Raw genomic sequence first — 22,381 nt, 5'->3', positions numbered from 1 at the left:
TATATATATATATATATATATGTATGATCCTTTTGGCAACAAAAAGAAAACAAGGAAGTAAAACCACTAACTTTTAAAATAAAAATTTAATTTTACTTCTAAAACCCATTTAAAAGATGGTGATCTCATAATTATATATTTTGTAAGCATATGATCTATATTTACATGCATGTAAATATGCAAATGGTTCACCTATTACTAACTTGACAAACATTCTACATTGTTCTGTTCCACTAAGACACAGAGTAGAAGATATGTCTTAATGTGCTTTAAATCTTTTCTATACACTCTCTGATACACCTTTTTTTGAGAGTAAATCCGAGTATTCAAGCCCAAAAGAATCTTTCATATACCAGATAACGTCTCAGTTTCAGTTCAGCTATAAAAGCTAAAATATGTTACCTGTCCTTATAGACACAGCAGGCCACAGCATAGCATATGGTCTATTACAACTACTGAGGTTTTTAATTATTACTTACATGGACAGAGAGAACAGTTCAAAGCTACTTCCAACTGAGCATCTGCTGCCTTTTACATCCATGACAGAAGATGTGCAGTATGCACCAACCAGATCAAGTGGTGTATATACATAAACTTAAGCTGTAATTGTGCTGCAAGCATTGCTGCCCCATAGGTATAGCAATTTTTCTGTTGCTTAGTGATAAAAGTATCTCCTCATAGAGAAAACTAGTTACCATCTTCTAGGAAATCCAAAGAAAAATTTACTGAATCTTAAACCAGTAAAGCAAAGCATCTGCCCTAGGATATATTGCCAAAAGAAGTCAATACCAAGACTGTCCTAACAGTTTAAGTGAACACCAATCCATAGTGATGAGTATCAAGCTTTATAGAAACTATACCCTAGCAACGGAAGCAACTTTTATCTAAGTCTCTTCTACAACTTCTTAAAACACAGATCTTTCTCTCCTCCCCTCTTTGCTTTCTCCTGTCATCTGTCCCTCACCACAAAAGCAGCAGCACTCAGGACATGAAATGCCAGGGCTTTGGAGGGATTGTGAAAAGGGACACAAGGAAGAAGCCTGGTAACTGAAGGGTGTACATACATCCCTAAAGTGGAGGTTTTGTTGCAGGGAGATGAGGAACGGCTGCACAAGAACAGAAACTTTTTTTTTTTTTTTTTTTTTTTTTTTTTTTTTTTTTTTTTTTTTTTTTTTTTTTTTTTTTTTTTGAGTACAACAATTCGGGGAAGGAAAAAATGTGGGTGAGATACAGGATGTGCAGATCATTACTCCTAGCAGGACACTGAGCTGGAGTTGCAGTGCCTGGGGGATGCTAGAGCGTGGTAAGATGTGCATGTTTGTGGGGTATCAAACAGGAATCAGCCACTACTGCAGAAAGAGAGAAAAGAGCTCTGAAAATGAAATGCTTGAGAAATTGCCACAGCAATTTAGCCTTCATGGAGGGTTCAATGATAGCAAAGGAATCTTTCTCTTCAAATGGCACAGGAAAAGCCACATCTCTTCATTAACTAACTGAACAGTGTTAAAAGGGCACAAAAAAGGACTAAGCTTACCTCTTTGTGAAACCAGCACATGAGGACAAATTCAGTTCTGTAGAGATGCAGTGGCATAACGATCACAGTGAATTAGATCTTTTATTGCTTTGAAGCAGAAACAAATACATAATTTATGTGCATTCATGTATGTAGGCATAATAAACACAAACCTCAGGAGAAAAGCATGAACCACTATCCCTTTTTAAAAGTTCAGTTTTTAATTAGATTTCAAAACAAGCAGGAAAGTTGTAGAAAAGAATGCAGCATAAACAATTTTTTATCTAATGTAACAGTTGAAAAGAAAACCCTTAGTCTTAAAATAATTTTTGCCCTTTTTGAAGTCAGTTGAAAAGTTTTCTTTTTATTTTAAGAAAAGCTAATAAAAAAGTAATTTATTGGTGGTATCGTAACACCATCTTCCAGCTGAAATTCCAATGGGGTTATGAGGCAGTGAAAGTAAAATCTTGAATAAAAGTAAATTTATATTTGTCCTGAGTGTCTCTTTGCTTTTAATTTGAAAGATTTCTAAACAAAAGGGATGGTATTCTTATTTTGAAAGGTTTCTACCTTGGTATTTTTTCTTAAACTTTGTCTTACAGATATGAAAATATGGAGACTTAACAATGCCCACCTTTGTAAAATTTTTATGTCTTCACTTGTTCAAAATCCTGCTATCTGTGTCACCAGTTCCCCAAAGCATGACATAGTGGAATACAGAAGGCAGATTTCATTTCACTAGCAATATTTGGAAGTGCAAAGTGTACAAGGATAAAGGACCAAATATTAGAAGCAAACACATCCCTTTCTTTTTAATCAATATCTTGTTAGACTGGTGGGTTTCACTCATTAATCTTCTGGTAAGTGAAAAATGAAGCAGACTGACCACTACACCAAAAAACAGAACTCCAAATTAAACTCATCCTAATGAAATTGCTTGCAAAGCTTGTTACTTTGTCATGCACAACTTTCATCAAGAGTCTGGACTTTGGAGTACACATTTCTTTGAGGTAATATATTTAGAAGTAAATTCTGAATCCAAAAGGCCTGAAAACAAACTTTCTTACACTGGGTATATTTTTAAAGACATACAAATTTCAACAAAAAACGTATTTTCTGTTTAATAGCTTTCAACAAATCTGAAATCGAACTTCATGTGACTGCTGTGTGGCATCTAAATGATCACTATGTTATAGCTGAGATGGGACATACAAAAAACTCAAAAAATAAAATGCCTGGAGGTTTGCAATGAATTGTTTTTCATTTCTTCAGCAACTGCTGCACAGTGATTGATCTAGTTTTGTAGAACACAGGAAATGAGCAGTTAAAGGCTTCCCTGCATCCAGCATTAGATCCTACAAATCCTGTTAACAACGGGGGCAATATTAGAAGAACAAGAGGAATCAACAAAACTAAAAAGTGCTTATTCTAAGATGTATGGAATTTGTCCTCTCCTGAAAAAACATGAAAACTTTGCACAGAGTTCACGCATAAAAATATTTAATGTAGGATTATAACAATTAAGACAACTATTTCTCTGATCCTGTAATTCTAAGGCATTTTGCAGATGTGTGTGAATCCCAGGCTGTAATACAAATTTCTTTCTGTTCTCTATAACATAAACTCGTATTTTATGAGAAGACACATATGGTCTTTTGTCTAGAAAATAATCTTCACAATGTAGGTCAAAAGATACACTACTATTCTAGATGAATCTAAAATAAAATAAATTAACATATGCAACATTAAATGTGAATATCGTCCATATTTGTAAACACTACATTAACAATAAAGCCTAACTGATACCCTTGTTTCCTTTCGGAATGCTTGGACCGTGTCCCAGAGCTGAGTCACAGCCCAGCACAAGCCATACCACCCCCCCTACTGACTCGTGTGTGTGTCACACAGAAGTTGCACAAGACTGCAACTTCAGACTCCAAGCTAGTGTGGAGATTGCTGTGCTGGGCTTTGCTACAGGAATAAACATGCCCTTTCTCTGTTCCAGCATGAACAAAAGTGCATCTACACTATCATTAATCACATGAGACTGTTTTGCTTCAGATTTGTCAAGACTAATTCAGATTTGCCGAATTTAGCAACAGATACAGGATTTATCTAGACTTGGAGAAAAGGAAAAAGGTTATATAAACTTTGCTAACATAGCCATACAAATTAAATTGTTAGTCCATGCCTAAACAAAAGGTCACTATTATCTTGGGTTAACTAAAACTTCTTAGCTAATCTTTGACCTAACTTTGACCTCTCTTGTTAATTGAAGAAATATTTTCAGTTAATATATTGGTTAGCTGTGTTTACATCCACCACTTCTGTAGTTTCTTGCCTTGCAGCTCATAAATTAAAGACAAAATACCTTTTTCTAAGACTAATTAGTACCCAATTAGCTCCATGTTGTTACCTAGAGTGGAATTGATAGTAGAGACGAACATCAAGCATTTTAATCTGTTTCACAAAGGAGGCATTTATGAACATGAAGAAAGGTACATCAAAACCTTTATTTCACTTTTTTTTTTCTCCAGATCTTAAAATATTACTTCACAAAGCTTGTAAAAATACCAAATCTTCCCCTTCTAGTGATTACCATTACAAAGAGGTAGAGTTATATGACTGTTAGAACAACTAATTAAAGAACACATGTCAATCTAATGTATTTGCAATCATGTTAGTAGGTTGGATCCAGACATAATAATTTGTCATTGAATCATACTTCTTATAGATCTGTTTACACTGGGCTTGTTTAATTCCTTTAGTATCACAACCTTTGTATGTCAGGGTATGGGTATGACATATCCATATCCATGTCCACTTCTGCAGAAGAGTAGTTTTTGCTCAAGTGAAAGTGAAGCACCTGAGTTATAATTCCAAAAGTAATTTCTCCTTTTTTTTCCTCCCTAAATTGGAAGTGTTCAGGTTCCGGTAAAAACATATGCAGGCTTAATTTAAAAATTAAGTCTGAGTCGTAAACTAAACCCAACTGCATTGTAAAATGTATATAAATTTATGAAAAAGAATTCGAATAATGTAAGAAATAAAAATCTTGAGTTAAAAAGAACTGTACAAATAGCATGCCTTATGTTCATCTGAACTAAGTAATACAAGGAATTACAGTTTGAAAACCTGTTGTAACTAAATACTGAAGTTAAAATGCTCAGCAGAAATTCAATATGCTTCTAAATGTTGAAGCCTTACCGTTCCATCACATTCATATCCCTTGTCTTTTTGTACTGATAAAAGCTTCTCCAAAGTAAATTTATCCAGTCATATTGAGCATCATACCTTGTCACCCAAGAGATAACATAACTCTAAAATATGCGCAGAGTTTTCTTCTTCTCTGTAGGAAATGACAATGATCTTCCGTCATCTGAACAAAGGCACCTGGTCTAATGCAAAAATGAAAAAGCTTGTCCATTATTGTTTGTCACATTGGTAGATAAAACTCTTGCCTGTGAAGGGCCTAAAAGTTGTTTTATTACAGCACAGTCAACTGTTTGGATCAAATCCAGATTAATATTCATTTGCTAGTTGCAAATAAATCCCACTGTACTGTCAGTACAGTTTTATATTTTAACATTATTCACCAAAAGCTCCATTCTTCTGAGCTTGCGCTTGTTCTTTGGCATTGGCTTGTTGTATAAGCCATTTTTGAGAAGATGCTCCTTGCTGTGATGGATCTGGGCACCATGCTGAAGCTGGAAAGAACATAAAGCTTGAAGTGGACGGAGTATCGTCTGCAGAAAGATGAAGGGGTGGGGGAAAACAAAAACCCCAACCTTTTAGTAAGCTATTTTAGACGCATCAAGTATCCCTGGTTTTGTATTCCAGGGCTATTTAACAGTGCTGATAAAATATAATTTGGATGATAAATCCTGATAAAACATAACCTTTGGAGACAGAGGGCACAGCTGAATGTACTAAAAAAGCCGCATAGCAGGCATACATCTATCTACCTGCCGTCATCATCCCTTACACCTTCTTTGGACCTACTCAATCCTGACTTCAGCCCCAGCTACATTACTGTAAATTATGGCTTTACCTTGACCTTAGTAATGCACTACAACCAATTACTATGACTCAGCCAACAAGCTGTAATAAAATAAATAACAATAACTAAATTGTTTGTGCTTGTATGAAAATACCTTGAAGGCAGGGTTTTAGAAAGAGAGGACAGACTCATGATCAAGGCAGCTAGACTGCTATCCTGGACACTGGACTTATCCCTGCTTCTGCCCAGCAATATTATGTAGGACTAATGAAGCCACACAAAACAAATTATCTCAAGTGGTTCCTAAATCTAGGTTCTTCATTTTCTGGTTGCCTGACTCAGTATCACAAGGTCTCATGTGCAGATGTGTAAAGCAATCATAAATGTAACTGCAGTCAGCAGGAGCTGAATTTCTACCAAGTAAAATATGACTCCTTCAAGTACACAGGAAAAATCAAGCAACATACACTGGGCATCAAACTAGGTGCACATTCTTAACTTCCATGGCTCTTGACTTCAATTCATCATTTTATATACTAGGAATAACACTCAATTCAGAGAGGGCATAAAAAAAAAAAAAGTACGAATGTTTATGAAGCTCTTGTCTATTACAACATTTACAAAAGCACCTTTGAGAAAGCATCTGAGAAAACAGATAATTTTGTCTTTGAAAAGTAGGCTGGGCCAATAGTGAGTGGTAGGGATGAAACAAATACAAGACTGGGAATTGTAGACACTAACTAAACATTAACCCTGAACATGAGTAAGACAGAAGTCCTAATGAAGGAAAAATATACCAATGTTGTTGTAGCACACCAAAGGAAAAATATACAAAACTCACTTTAATTTCATTATTACTCATTCTTCATAGCTTTAACTTCTACATCAAGTAACTTATCTCTTTAGCATGAAAGCATGTGATATCTGTACCATCATAAAAGACATACAAATTTCTGGATAAGTTTCTTTATGCAGAATTACAATTTCAGAGCCGTGTATTTTCTTGTGTGGTCATACACTGTCAGTCTGGTTCTAAATACAACACTGATTTAATGTTCAGGTGACTCTCTAGTGTCAAAGAGGTAGACACAGGCACGGCATATTCTGCACTATTCCAATAGCAGAAGCAATTTTTGACCTGGGAACGTTTTTTAGTAGGCAGAACTCAAGTACCAAAATATTCATTATCTGATAGAGAGGGATAGGATAGGAGCACCCTAGGGTGTACACAAGAATGTGGTGAATACATGGATGAGCTTTAAATCCCTCTTCACAGACCCTTCTGTACTACATTCTGGGCACACAATCAGATTGCAGACCTGAATCTCTGGTGCGAAACTACCCATAGATCCTTTTCAAAAGGCTTATTAAATTGATATTACTAATGCCAGCAACAAAAGATTAAGAAGGACATTATCTTAATAACCTCTTCCATCACAGATTAGTCAGATCATAGCTTGCAAGGAAAAGGCTAATGTCCAATTAGTATTCTTTGACCTGGGATACACTTAAACTCAAGAATTCCCCTAGTAAGTCCCAAATTTCTCTAATGACATGTAAGAGCTGTGAGCTAGCTGGTAGGAAGACATAACACAGTGGGTAGCACTCCACAGCTACAGGAGTGCAGGAGGTCAGTGGAAAAGCATTTTATCTTCAAGCTAGCTGTGAGGGGGCATTCGGATCATCTCTGCTGTCTAGTTTCTGCAGAAAACAACTTACTACTTTCCATGCAGTAATATAATCAACTGCCTGTCTCAAACTGGATCAGCTTTGGGGGTTCTGAGAGCCAAAGATAACCTTGTTATGCTTTGACTTCAGAGGATCATTTAAAAATACTGATCTATTAAAAAAGATTATGGTTACGTGACTCCAGTAAATATTCCAAGACCAACACAAAAGGAAATTAATCCTACCTGACTGCTAATGAAAATAAGTTTTTTAGAGTCTAGTACCAGTTATTCTCAATGACATTTGTCAGGCCAGTACTTTCACTCAAAGTTAACCATAAATTTAATGGTAGCTAAATACTTTAATATCCTATGTGAGAGAGGTAAACTTTACTGATACTAATCTCCAAATTTTCTTAAGCTTCTCACATCTTGGAGATACTTCTCCTTTTTAACAAGTTGTATAAATATAAAGATATTTTACAAATTCCCAAGAGCCTCAACTGATAGTACCTGAGGTAATACTACTCCCCACTATTAGAATATGAAGAGACTGGTGAAAATACCCGAATGTTTCTGACAATTTTGTTCTCAACTAAAGTAAATAAACATTTCAAGGTGTGTATACATGTACACTGCCTCCTAACATCTATTATAGGATGTATGATTTAAAATTAATAAACTCTCCTCACTTTAATTGGCTTCAGGTTTTATCTACCATTAGGCAAAAGCACAAGAAAGTCAAGGGCACAAAGTCTTTGACACCCAGCACAAAAATTTCATTCCAATTGCCATATTATTCAGTACCAATGAATCACTAATCAACTAAATCATCATTATGCTTTTCTGGCCTAATAAAATTTGGACATCAGAGTGATTATAGGCTATAATCTCTGAAAAGTTTAATATTATCTTCCTTTGCTACAAAATACTAATAATACTTTAGAGTGAGTATAACTTCCATAACAGAAGAATGCAACGAGTTAATTCCATACATTACAGCAACTGAACAGTTGTGAAGTTAACTGTTAACTACAGTTATTTAACATAGTACATAAAGCAAAGTTTACAATACACTATAGTTAAGAAATACCCAAAAGAAAACTGTTTAAAAAAAGAAAATCAAACTAGCATGTTACATTTGTACAATTTTGTACATTAAACATGCCTTGTACATAGTATATGTTTTGAAGATTGCAGTAAGGAATGTTGAAAAACAGCAGAGGAAGAGATAACTAGAACAGTGCATCTCTGCATTATTTGCCCTGCAATATACATAGTAGTACTTCTATTTGTTTTGGGTTAAATGTCCAGTTACCTCTACAGTTTTTTATTCTGTATGTGGCAAGCACAACATGTATTTGGTGCCTTAGAAACCAACTTTTTTTTAAAAGTAATGTACAGGTGAAGACAATCTGAGTCACTCTTGTCATCTTATTTAGAATTACAGGAAGAAGTGTGCAAGAAAGTAGCACAGGATGAAAGAATGTGATGGAAAAGAAGAATGAAGTAGAAGGAAAGAAGAACCTGGAAGACACTAGGAGTGCTGAGTTAAAAACACTTAAAAGGCACAAGTGAGAAACAGTGAACAGAAAGGACAAATGGAAAAAAGAGGGAAGGGAGACTGAGTAACAAGTACAGGAAAAATCTCAGATCCTGAAACAAATTAACCTGAAGACTACACAGTGAAAATTTGTAAAAGTGGAAGTGTCTGGGGAAATGACTAGACAACTCAAGAAAATGAATGAAAAAAAAAAAAAGAAAAAAAAAAAACCAACCCACAATTGACACTAGATGTGTTGGGCAGGTAGCAGTTGTTTTCAATAACCAATCTGTTACTCCATACACAAATGGGGTACCATAGTAAAAGTGGTATGTAAAATAGGTAGTCTGCATTCAGACCTGATGGACATTGCAGCACCAAATACCATCTGTTATAGGACATGATCTGACCCTAACTGGTACTTTAAATATCATCAAAGCAAAATTTTTAGACCTGAATCTTGCCCAGGTTTATCTTCAGACAACTCTTTGTGGTAAAAAAGCTAATTTAATTCCATTATGGTATAGAACAACAACAACAAAAAAAAACATACTAGAATTTAACATATTGAAAAAAGGAATAGCAAAACAATCATTCAAGATCTTTGTATCTAACAAGTTCACTCAGCAATCTGAGAGTAATGTTGACTAAAGAATAAGAAAACTCTAGATACTTTTGGAACACGAAAAGAAAGAGTCACAGTAATCTGAATATACTGGAGTTAATAAATATCTGAAGAAAAATAGTTTCTATTGGTACATTCTTTTTTTACCTTGCTATGCAACAAAACCATTACAATGTCATTAAGATTTTGACTGGAAAATGTGACATTAATAGCTAAGGGCCTTTGCTGCCCCTCTACTAATCATAAAATAGAAACTCAGGTGTTTAAAATTACATACCTCTTGTATACTCTCATTTTTTTCCATGATAGTAAGAGCAACAGCTGCACATTCAAGTGTAGACAAACAGGTGTTTGTTGGCTGTGTACGAATTACATATTGACTTGAAATATTGGGTTTTAACTGCACCTGAAAAACAGCAAACTACTCAAATAAACAGGTCAGTATAGCAGACAAGATATTTCTCCCCTACACTAAAAAAAACACAGGCCATTCCCCTCTGTGGTCAGTTGCCTTCTTTCCTGTTTGCTGTTTTGTCTCCCAGTAGTCAATAACCCTAGTTAATAACCCTAAGTATGACATTATACCTTTGAGTCACTATCAGAGACGAAACTGCACATTTGTTAGTGTACAAACATGTAAATAAAATATAACTTTGTTAGAGACATTTTAGCAACAAATTTCAGTAGCCATAGATATCCTATAACAAAAATGAAATTTTTCACTTATGCTTGTTTGACTGCACACTCTGAACATACACACATGATCACATACGATGTACAATGACTGTGTAGTCACTGACACTATTTACCTTGGTTAAATATTATTTGTCAAGTTCTAAATTAAAGACTTTTAGAAACTACATTTATTCATATAATGTACTAGGTCACTGATTAGAACTATTTGTTTACCTAAATCATGGCTGAAAATGTTTTATTGGCTCTGCCTCAAGTGATAACCACTCTATGCTATCTCAGAAGTCAAAGGTCTCGAAGAAAACACTACACTGCCTGTTTTATCAGCTCCAAAAGCTTTACTGAGTTTACAAATGGCGGTTGAAACATCATGGAATTTACATTATTAGACTTTGTGTGAAAATTCAGATATTATTCCTTTATTTCTAAAATTTTGATCTCCACATATGTTTAAAATATAATTTGCCAAAGAAGTCAATGTTTTAGCAACACTGTCACTACTCTTAACCAAAAATTTTCAGTTCCTTTTAAAAAAAAACTTAATACAGTGCAATAAGCTTAAGGAATTATTATAAAAGAGCTTTTTTTTTTTTTCCCCCCAATCTCCTCCCAACAACCTGTCATTTATTTTTTTTCTCAAAAACTGAGTGACTGTTCCCCACGGCCATCAAAATATTGCTATCATTCTGCCTGTCAGATGTTTTTCAGCATTCCTCACTTCATTCAGTTTTTACCTCTTCATCTTTCTTCCTTTTGCTTTTATTTGTAATGTTTCATTTTCCTTCATCTCTTTTACATGCAATTACCCATTCTCAAAAGTTCAAGGTATCTCATTTATAAAAGGGGAACTCCCAGCTGCTGAAGAAACATGAATTAAGATCAAATTCCAATGCTTTACCTGATCCCAATGTAACAGGAATTAAAAATAAATAAATAAAAAGGTGGTAACAAGAGAAGAAGAAAGCCATTCTGGAAAGAACAAACAATTTAGCTACAAAAGTTCAAAATATTTAAATACAGGAAAATACAGAAGAATGTAGCTTTGTGACAGAAGGTCCTAACTTGTTTATCAAATGAAACTTTTTTAAAAAATGCTGATCTTGTTATTGCTTGAAGGACCAAAACATGCACATTTCACAATGTTTTAGAAGCTTCCAATGAGGATTGAGTTTGGAGAGATCACTTTCAACAAGACAAGTAATACACACTTGGGTTGAGAAATTGAGAAGATTAATGCATGTTAGGTACGTAAAGAATACAGCATACTAACATGATTTTTGCATTATATAAAAATACATTTGTATTCTTTTCACAGCTGTAATATTGAAGCTGTTATTTTAATTAAATAATTTTAAAATCACATCTTTCAAAATCAATTTTGCTTCCTTGAGTGAAGATCGATGCTTTAACTATTTTAAGTCTGCTTACTGTAATAATTACCTGGAATGCACTGTATTTTTAATTAGGTTATACAATTATCAACTGTTAATTAAACTGCAAATGTACCAGTGGCCTCAAAGCACATATAAATGTATCTTTCCTGAACATACTTATTATTCTTAGATATTTGAAAGTGATGGCTACAGGTGATGATATACAGCTATTTCCTGAAAATTCAATAGTCACATCCACTTAGTTTTAAAACCATTTAAATTTTCTGCAGCTATTCAGCATATTTCTGCAAATGAATTGGCACAATGTATGATAAATTACTCATTGAATCCCTATTACTTACTCTAAAGTTGAACCTGATATTTCATATTTAAAGCCAGATAGTTGAAATAGTTGATGATTCCATGTCAGCAAACTCAGGGTCTTTAACCTCAAGCTCTGTATTCTGACTGTTGAAAGAAACAAATTTATATCTAGCACCTTATTAGCAGATTATGCTAGGTATTACACTATACTGGAAGCCTATCACACAATCTTTAAATTAAAGTCATACTGTAGAGTTTTTATCTACTGTATGAAAGATGCTAACAGTTACTTGGATGTTCAACAGCAAATTCAGTCCACATGCTGGGGAACAGATCCAGAGCAGATTTAAGAATGAAGTTAGTGGAATAGCCTAGCCTTTATCAACTACATTCTTCAATTTGGTATTGAAAAATCAAGAGAATAATTTAATTTAGAAGAGAAAATGTAGATTTTGGACATCAGTGTAAGTAATGAAATGCAAAATAAAATTAAACTGAAATTAATATTTTCATTTGTTGTTCCTCAAGGTTTGCTTTGGTTTTATGCTCCCTTTACTGGGACCACGTATGGATGGATCTCCATCATGACAGAGTAGAAATGCTAGTTATTTCAAGTATACAGAGATCTATGATGGAGAGAGATTTTAGCCCCTACTTAGAAATTTCTGGACAGGTATTAAAAAACCAGGATAAACTCAGTCCACTGTTTCTCCAGCATGTACCCTGAGCAGCAGAACAGGCATATAGCCACACTTTTTCTCAACAGCTGACAGCCACATTCTTCATAGTGTCTCTAGGAGGTTGAAACCACCTCATGGACTACCTGCAGGCACACTTGCTTCCCCCTCCTTGTACATGGACAGTAGTGCCTTTTTTTTAGGAGCCAGAAATAGTTCTGTCTGTTGGTTTCTATATTTTGTTTCTTGGGTGTCATGCTGAAAAACTTTTGAGGATCATCAGCATTCCAGAGAAAGGAAAATTTTTCATGATTGAAAGGCAACTTCTATGGAAGAAAAGATGCCTGCACTTCGCCTTACACCATGAAGCCAAAAAGTCTGTAAGTGCAGGTCTCAAACAGGTGAAAATGTATGAAAGGGCAACCTTCTATTTCTAACAGCCAACAGTAGCAGCAACTAAGTTTCTTCTTTCCTGGGAAGAGTGAGAGAGGATGGAAAGAAGTGGTGCCCATCCCTTTTTCTAAAAAATTATATATTCACTGGGATGAGATGAAAATACCACAAGACAGACAGCACAGTGGCAGAGATGAGACAAAGAATGCCTGATCAGGACAACACCCTGCTACAGTTTGTCTCTTCTGCTTCTTTCAACAAACATGCATTTTAACCTACTCTTTACTACAGAGCAGCACAGTATCTAAAGAAGAAATCCTTAGTCACCTGCAATACAGTTAGGGTTAGTCTTTGTCTATCACAAATTGGATAAACCCACAAAATGACTGATTGTCTATCAGGAACTAGGTACACTCACTGAATGAATACAACATATAATGAATGAGGAGCTCTACCAACTCAGAGTATAAACTGAATGGTAAGACAAAGCAAAAGCAATATAGAAACCCAAACAAATTAATGTAGTGAATGCATATTTCAGACATGGCAAGAATATCTTCTTGAAAAAAAAAATTGCCTAGATATGTGAAATATTCACTGTTCTCAGACATAACTGAGTACGAGGATGACTTCACTCATTTTCAGCCAACAGGTCTAAAACTTGCCCTACCTTCTGAGTAGTTAATAGTTTCAAGTAGGGTATTGCAACAATCTCATCAAAGCTTCTGCACTAGCTAGAGGGATTAATTCTTTGTCTGTCACCTGCATGTCTCAAACCCAGATGAACAAGTTTAATTCAAAGTTACAGAGATGTTCTCCACAGTTAATGTAAACAAAATCAGACGGTCTATCCCTTATTCTACACTTCAAAAACTCAGAATGAGTATACATAAATATCCTATTCAAGTATATTTCAAAACAACATTTATAGTATTTTACAACCACTTCTCCATAAAATGATAAAGATACCATGATACAAAAAAGCTGTCAAAGTAATTTGCAAACCATATGCATACTTTGGAATCATGTCAGTTACTATCAAAATACAGCAATGTCAATTTGAAAAAACAGCAGCCTATTCAACAGCACTCACCAAAATAAACAATAGCATAAGACAGAAGATGGAAACGATCTAAACCAATTCAAACTGGAGAGAGGAATTTAGATAAGCTGAATGCAATTACTCACTGGAATTTAGCCAAGACAATGAAATTAGCATATCTATTCTCTTTATAACTGCAAGGGAGTTTGGGGGCTTAGTTTCCAAGCCATGAGAAGCATGAAGCAAGACATACAACCAAGTTTCATTTCTACATGTAACTCAAGACCCAGGGTTTCCAAAAGCCTGAATGTCAGCAGTTCTCACAAACTGTTACACGAACTTAATAAACACTGACTTCTCTGCGAGTGCACCACTCTCTTAGCAAATGCTACAGCCTCTGAGCATTTACAAAGTATTTGAACCAGAGTAAAAATAGTGACTCTTCAGTATTTCTCAGGTCTGAGCTCTTCCAGGGCACTCTTTGAAGATCCCCCAGGCATGTGACAACCCAGCTGATCCTGTTCAGCTGTTCAGAACTAATGGAAGCAAAAGTGTTGCCTTGATAGGGTCAAAGACCTGCTGTTTGAAATTTTAAAAATTTGTCAGTAAAGACAGGCAACTCATTTCTAATCTTATGTTAAATATTAGGATTGGAGCTCTTGCAGAAAGCTCTGTTATCCTCAGTCCTCTCCTTAATGTCAATATCCTTATGTTTTTACCTTTTCTATGCTGATTTCTCCATCAGCATTTTACTAGCTTTACCCTCCAAACAGAATTGAGCAGTATGCAAAACAATATCTGGAAAATACTGAATCCCCAAGAGCACAGAACAGCTATAAAGTTAGTACACCAGTCTCACAGGGCACACTCAACAATTCTTGGTTTTGTCTGTCCTGTTTTCTGCAGTTAGAATATAGGCAGCTCAAAACAGGCAGAGAAACAACATATCCTTCTGTGGCTTCTATGACAAAAACAGTACTTACATATTTTAAAATCCCCTCCTCTTTTGTTTATATTGACAATGTTCCTATAAAATCTGAATTCCTGTTTGAGAATTCATTTTCTGAACTCTCAGAGAACGAAGTAAGCAAGTACTATCAGTCATCCTGCCTAACACAGGCAGTAGTTATTGTTCATACATACTGCTACTTTAACAAGTGTCTTCCAGAAAAAATAGCTGTTTTTTAAAGGAACTCAAAATATACAACAAAAACTTCAGAAAGAGTACAACCACATCCTGCCATCTCACCCACCATTCTAGAAACTAAGAACAAATTGCTTTAAGGTGATGAAGAAGAAGAGCATTCTCTGTGTGCCACTGGACAAACTACCTCAGACTGAAAAGGGTGTTCAGGCATGGAAAAGATCTTTCACTCAGTATCCAGTTGTCATGAGCACCTTTTACCTGCAAGCCAAAACAAACTCTTTTCTAAATCTTATAGAAATTTCATGCAGTTAAATAAAATTACCTTTGTGACAGAAAAGATCGTCTCAGCATGCTACTGAAATTTAAATCAAGAATATAAATAAGTTATTTGGCTCAAAATCTTGGCATTAATTTAAAGTGACATCTTAAGAGCAGTCTGTACTGGAGGGAATAACTGCCATGTAACTGTCACAAATGGATAGCCTGAAATGGTACACAGATGTCACAAAAACCTCCGTCCATTTTGCATGTCTTTTGACTGAATACTTAGGCATATCCATGACATTCCTGTGTAGGTTCCATGTAGAATCATGAAACAAGTCACAATTATACTGTGACAATCAGGTAAACTTGAAGAAATTTGTTCAATTTCTACAAAATGACAAGATACCTTGCACACTGTCTTCAACAATTTCCAATGAATCCCCAAACCTTTGTGTTTAGGTATCCCACAAACTTCTCAGGCAATTTATAGCATTAGTTTAGACTCCAGAGTCTTAACACTCACTACAAACCTCAGGATAGCTCACTGCTGCTGTGATGGGAAGTGTGGTGAATATGTAATATTCCATCTTTGCAAGAGAAGCATAACTGCTTCTGCTGAACAGTGGCTCTGTGTAGGTTCTATTTACACCCCTCTCAGCCTCTGCAGAAGAACCTGAATTCAATTAGCAATTCAGATTAGCTCTTTTGAAGGTGAAAACCAGAAATCTTCTTGTGCACTTATAAAATGCACATATGTAAAAGCAGTGCCCAGAATTTCTTTCACCAAATAAGTCATTAATGTATGAAAATACATTAAAACCTCTATGCACTTTCAAGAATGCTATTTCTTTACTTTCAAAACCAAAACAATTTAAGAACCAGATTCTATTGCTTAGGGTATTACATGCTAAAGATAAATGGTCCAGAAGAAATCAGTAGAGCTACTCACTGAATGATGTAATGCTCATAATCTGAATATAATCCTACATGATGTCTCCTTGTTCCATGCCTATGCCAAAAGACACCTCTTTTAAAAACGTCACATCTGTATTTCATTATGTCTCTTTCCTGTTGCTGTATAAACAAGTTTGAAGAAAATATATATCCTGTAATTTGGTATATAGAAAAAATATTTAAGAATACCACAAGTACATTCTGGGAAAAAAAAAAAATTTGTGTGTTTTACAATATTTTCACCTTTATTTTAATACATCTTTTTGGTGAGGATAATTCAGATTATACAGAGTATTTCTCTAATGTGTAACTTGCTTTCATTTTAAGACAGAGTTGACTGACAGGAAGAGAAATTAAATTGCAAGAGGAATTTGTCCTTCACAGACAGAGATTCTTACATCACATTGCTACAGACAATTTTGGGGGGGACAAGAAAAAAAAAAAGGAACAAAACACAAAACCACAAGTATACACACTTTCTCCACCCCACCCCTGCCAAACTTTAAGTTTTTTGATTTACACAAAATCAGAATAGTTTGCAGTGGCCTTCTTAGCACTTCACTTGTTTTATAAAACTATTTACAAGTCTTCTTCTGCCTATGCAATAATTTCTTAAGTGTTTTCACCAGGATTCTGTTATTACAGTTTTTTTATAATCTCAATTTTTCAGCATCTTCTCAAAGATGCTAAGAGGATTCAACAGTGAGCACTTGTCACATCTTGCAAAGTCAAATAAAATTTTCTCCTCTTTTAGATTGTGAAATAAGGTAGCAGAAACACCTGCAAACTTTAGTAATTCAGATGTATCATCAAAGTAAACAATATTTTTGAAAGTTATTTCTGTTGCTTATGCAGATCTGCATACTTTGAATCCTTAACATTACATACAACATGTACAGGATAAAATTACAGAATCAATGCTTCAAACCATTTCCCATGATGTCTGTCATCATTTATACCACACATGGAAAATGTTTAATATGAAATAAGTATCCACCTCAAAAGAGGTTTGGAAAATAAACCAATGCCTACCTAAGAAACTTTTTTTTTTTTTTTTTCAAAGAGGAGAACAGGATATTCTGGCTTACACTTAATAAATAAGATGCAAACAGCATGTAAATATTAAAAAAAGTAATCTCTTCAGCTGCTATGTAGAAAGTAGTATCTAACTTACTGGATAAGTAAAATGAACTTTTACTTTAATGAAAATCTTCATCAGTAAAAGTTATCTAAAATGGCATTTTCTAAGGTTTCAAGACCAGGCTGCCGATAGTGACAGATAAGTATCAGCCTCCAGTGGTGGAAGGAAATTGAAGCAACCTTGTATGCACATCTGCTTCCCCGGAAGATAGGACATTGGACTTGGTATCAGGAAATAACCTGAGCTCACTAAATCCCAGTGAAACTTCAGGCAAGCCACCTTCCTTCTCAGTTCAGTCTCTATCTCTGAGACGGTATTTACCCAATGCTGTAAAGACCTTTGAAAGCTGGGGGAAGTGATGATGGAAAAGCCAGAGACAAACCAGAATCAGTAACTGCTGCTGCTTGAGATAAGAAAAAGAGCATTCTGATACTTTTTTGAGATGTATTTCTAAAAAAGCTATGGATATGGCAAGGAGAAAAAAGCAAACAAGAATTATACCAATCTATCTAACATATAAGGATGAAGGAAAATCAAGGTTCTCTTCACTATTTCCTGTGTGTTTCTTGCATTAATATCTAGAAGCACAAGAAACACTACCAATAAAAAAAATTTAAAAAATTTTTAAAATCCACAAAAAAAAAACCAACAAACCAGCAGGCCTTACTGTCCTTAAAGGAAGCAAAATAGTATGGTCTTCACTTGAAATAGATTACTGAAATAAAGTCCAAGTACAGACAAGCTGTAGTTAATAGTTCAAATTCCTGTTAAAAAAGGCAGCCTGAGGCTGACCCAAATGGCTTACATAAAATTAAGAGCTAACAGAGAGTGAAATTGTAAGGAAAGGAAAGTCTTCACAGCTAAGGCATAACAGAAGATAGGACTGACCTAGTAATATGTGGACTATATATTTTGCACAAATAATTGACCTGGTCTCAGGTTCTGAAATTGCAGGGTTTTATCTGTAACTAAGAAATGAAATAACAATACTGTCATTATGTGAAAATGATTAAGTGCAAGTCATACAGGGCATGCTTGGCAGTTCATAAAATGACTATGCATTTCTAGTTAATTTCCATGCATTGTAATTTTTTGTATTTAGAGAAAGAAAGATCCAGAAATTATTTCTGGTAATATCTCTCTTTCTCTGCTTACATTTAAAAACTGAATGTCAGGGAACCGATCAATATTTTATGCAGCACTATTCTTTTAATAATTAATGTAACAGGAAAGTGCTGCAAGTAAATTCAGTCAGTGAGCAGAGTATGGATCCAGAGAACGGGGTCATGAAATGAAGGAAGAAAATTTAATAACTTGTATTGTCACAGCCATTTAACTTTAATTACCTGCAAATATCAGAAAATTGAAAGAGAAAACTAAATACCTCAGTGACAAAAAGTAGCATCAATGCAGTGACTTTGTTCATTGGAAACTACTAATTACTTCTGCTTTCTCTGATTTCTTTTTTTTCTTATTATATGTGCATAGTAGTAAGCACTTCCTTGGACAGGGAAAAAGCAGTGGAAGAAGCTCCTGAGAAGAACTTTGGCAATGGCACAAGAGAACGTGTAAAGAAAGACTAAAGAAGGAAAAAGCCTTCAATTGATAGCAAGCTCAATCAAAATGAAAAATATTTCTATTTTCTTTTTACAAAGTGTTCATATACCATGAGCACCTCAGCACAGGTACAATGGTACAAAACCCGCAATTGCTCTGAATTGTTCTAGCAGCAGGATATTCAGATATTCAGCAAACAGTCTGACAATAATTATGAAAGAGAAGGCAAAGAAATAAATTAAAAGCAAAGTTTCTATACGAGTGAAAGGTGTCACTTCTGACATCTGGCAAATTACCCGACACCTTTCAGTCACAAAGAAAATGTCACTGTATTGAAAGGTGTTCAGACAGCTGCCTATACATCTGGAGAAGAGAAGGCTCTGGGGAGACCTTATAGGCCCCCCAAAGCAGGGGAGAGAAAAGCTTCAGAAAGCTGGAGAGGGACTTTTTATGAGGGCTGTAGTGATAATGGCTTTAAAGCGAATGAGGGCAGATTTAGATTAGATTATAAGGAAGAAATTCTTCACAGTGAAGGTGGTGAGGCACTGGAACAGGTTGCCCAGGGAAGCTGTGGATGTCCCCTCCCTGGCAGTGCTCAAGGCCAGGTTGGATGGGGCTTTGAGCAACCTGGTCTAGTGGAAGGTGTCCCTGCCCATAGCAGAGGGGTTGGAACTAGATGGTTTTTAAGGTCCCTTCCAACACAAACCGTTCTATGATTTCATGATCTTAAACTGTGTTACGCTCATGTCTGTAAGCACTAACTTCATTAGAAGGAAGTTTTTAACTTTCTCTAGAAGGATTTTATCTAAGTGGCAAATTACTTTTTAGAATAGCTGCTTGCCCCAGCAAAGAAATTGTTCTAATTTTTGAACATGCTTTCAGAAACAGACTGCTACTCCTTCTTTAATCCTTTAGGCATGAAAACAGCAAATCCCCAAATAAATTTTTATTATCTAAACATACTAGAGGAATAGATCACAAAAGCCACTTTCTGTTAAAAAAGCACATCAGTATAATGATTCTCACACATTTAACCATTTATTTTGGTTTTGGCCAGGAGAGAGTTAACGTTCCTTGGGCTGGGAGGAAGCACAGCTAGAGGGCTGGGCCAGGACCAGTCACTGGAGTATTCCATATCACATGTCATCATGGTCAGTGTATAAGGAGAGTTTTGGTTTCCTGGTTGGTCAGTGGTAGGATTTCGGGATCACTGCTAGGGGCAGGATGCATACCGGTCACCAGCTGGTGAGCAACTACTACTGTATATTACTCATTTGGACTTACTCTTGTTATTGTTGTTTTGTTACTATTACTGAATTCCCTTTTTTTTTTTTTTTATTCAACCTACAAATTTCTTTTTTTTTTTTTGTCCCTCCTCTATTTCACTGGGGAGTTGCGGGGGAAGTAAATACTGGCCATGTGGCGACTGGCTACTGGTTAAGGTCAACCATGACACCATTACAGGTTGTCTATAAATTCGTTAATGACTTTACCCATCATTACTGGAAAACTAAGAGCCAATTTCAGCTTCTGGTCAACTATGCAAGCTGCTGGGTTTGTATTGATAATTCTGGCATTGCTGCAAGCTGAATTGAAGTTGAATTCACTGCCAACAATTCAGTGTCCTATACCTGTTGACACTTGTGTTTATCCTATTTACCATACATATTGCCTTAAAACAGATGGCATTTTATTACTTCCTGCCCAGCATTTAATCTCTTATTTTCCCCCATGGGCTTCTCCTACCTAGTAACTCCAGTGGCATGACTAGAATTGAAAAGCAGGTAGATCCCTAAAGGAACAGCTTTTTTAAACTTTGTTTTTCTTTTCTTTTAAACAAAAGGAGTGGCAAGAGTGTTTTGAACCAGGTTGTTTTAATAAAGATCCCTTCCCTTTGTTTCCATACTCCAAGTGCAGTGCCTGCATTTCAGTACTAATGATACAGTGCTCAGTGAGGTCCTGCCAATAGTTTGAGCATCCCTTCACTGACTCCTACAGAAGAAGGACAAGAATCCTCTTCCATAGAGTCCTTAGGAGGACAGCATTTCAACCAACCTGCTTGATAAGACTTACCCCTAAGCATCTGTGAGCCCATGCTCACTCAGCAGAGGCAGCACAGAAGCAATAATGCCAATCCATTAAGTGCTACTCAGTTTGCACAGCATGAAGTTTTGATGTGAGCAACAAGGTAAATTGGCAAAGAATTCCTAAAGGAGATGTTGATGTGACTGATTTTGGTGGAAGATCAAAACTCTGGAAACTCAGAAAGCAGCTTGTGTTGACAACTTCTTAGACATATTACAAGATGGTCAGTGAAGAATGGGAAAGAAACAGAAATACAGAAGTGTTCCATGAATATTTCATCACAGTCTTCCAAATTGCAACATACAGATTTGGACCATATTTTTCAGAAGCTGAGAATAAGAAAAAGTTCCCTCTGTCCCATACGTTGTCAAAATTCTCTTTCATTGACTGTAGTTCAAGATAGCATATAGGCTTGATATTGCAAATTTCTAGGGACTTTTTAGAAGACAGCACATCAACAATGAACTGATATTAACTCTTCCAATTAACCAGTTTATGAGGTCAAAGACCATAGCTTCCAGTCATAAGTAACACCTTTTTTAAACTTTTCATTTCTACTGAAGAAAACAAAGTATTTTGAGGGGGGGTTGGGAGTACTATGGTATTTGAAATTATGAATAAGCATTCTTAACAACCTGATTATATTGTTTGCAAAATGAAGCATGTTTAGTGGACTGTGCCCATCATATGCATGGAGTTAGAATGTTACACAAACAAAACAGAAGGGAACAAACTCAGCAGGAATGATTCTTTTATAAATGCAGTGCTGAGTAAGAATATTTGTGTCGTACCTTGAACTTTGCAGCTTATTGCCACAAACAAGCTCATAAACAAATTGCTCTGAAAGTTTTGGCTCAAAACCATTATTTACCTGCAAATGTGCAACTTATTTTAATAGCTTTCTGATGATGCATTTTACCACCAGATTTCTAAGATCCCATATAAATATGAGTAATTGGCTGTAAAAAAAAAAAAAAAAAAGGGTATAAAAAAGAAGGCATATGCTAGCATTTACCTCACCTACTAGTAGGTCACATTTTTCCCGAGGTCAATTACCAGTTCATTTCAAGCCCATAAAACTGTGTAACAAAGAACATTTAATTCAATTGAAAAAAATGGGGCAAACTGAATTTAAGAGAATGTTTAATTACTCGGGGAAGAATTTGGCTAGGATGCCTGAGCCAACAGTTCATCACTTGAAGAAGACATCATAAAAATCTCAGGTTTTGTTTGTTTGTTTGTTTAAATGAGTTGAAAGCACTTCAGCAAAACAGCATTTCCAGCAACAGGGGCTCCTTAAACTCATCTTTCCTGGTACAGATGTGAGAATATGTGCCTGGGACTAAAAACCTGGTATCATTTGAGAGCAACCTGCTGACTGTC

At 35.5% G+C, this 22,381-nt stretch overlaps 1 protein-coding gene across 3 annotated transcripts in view; it reads right to left on the bottom strand.

Annotated features, from left to right (window-relative positions):
• Positions 1–4,044: 4,044 nt before the first annotated feature.
• The window catches only part of DTWD2 (DTW domain containing 2), a 93,540-nt gene continuing 75,203 nt past the window's right edge, over positions 4,045–22,381 (bottom strand). For 2 of the 3 annotated variants that reach the window (XM_026865586.1, XM_026865587.1), the window contains exons 5-6: positions 9,626–9,754; positions 4,045–5,259 (exon numbers count right to left, since the gene is read on the bottom strand). In XM_026865586.1, the coding sequence (XP_026721387.1) occupies positions 5,089–5,259; positions 9,626–9,754 (300 nt within the window). In that variant the 3' untranslated portion in view covers positions 4,045–5,088. The remainder of the gene's footprint in view (positions 5,260–9,625; positions 9,755–22,381) is intronic. The other variant, XM_026865588.1, reaches the window with a different exon arrangement.

Source organism: Athene cunicularia (assembly GCF_003259725.1).
Source record: "Athene cunicularia isolate RWA chromosome Z unlocalized genomic scaffold, athCun1 chrZ_part1, whole genome shotgun sequence".
NCBI lineage: Eukaryota > Metazoa > Chordata > Aves > Strigiformes > Strigidae > Athene > Athene cunicularia.
Note: the sequence above shows the minus strand (reverse complement) of the source record. Positions and strands in the feature narration are given on the sequence as shown.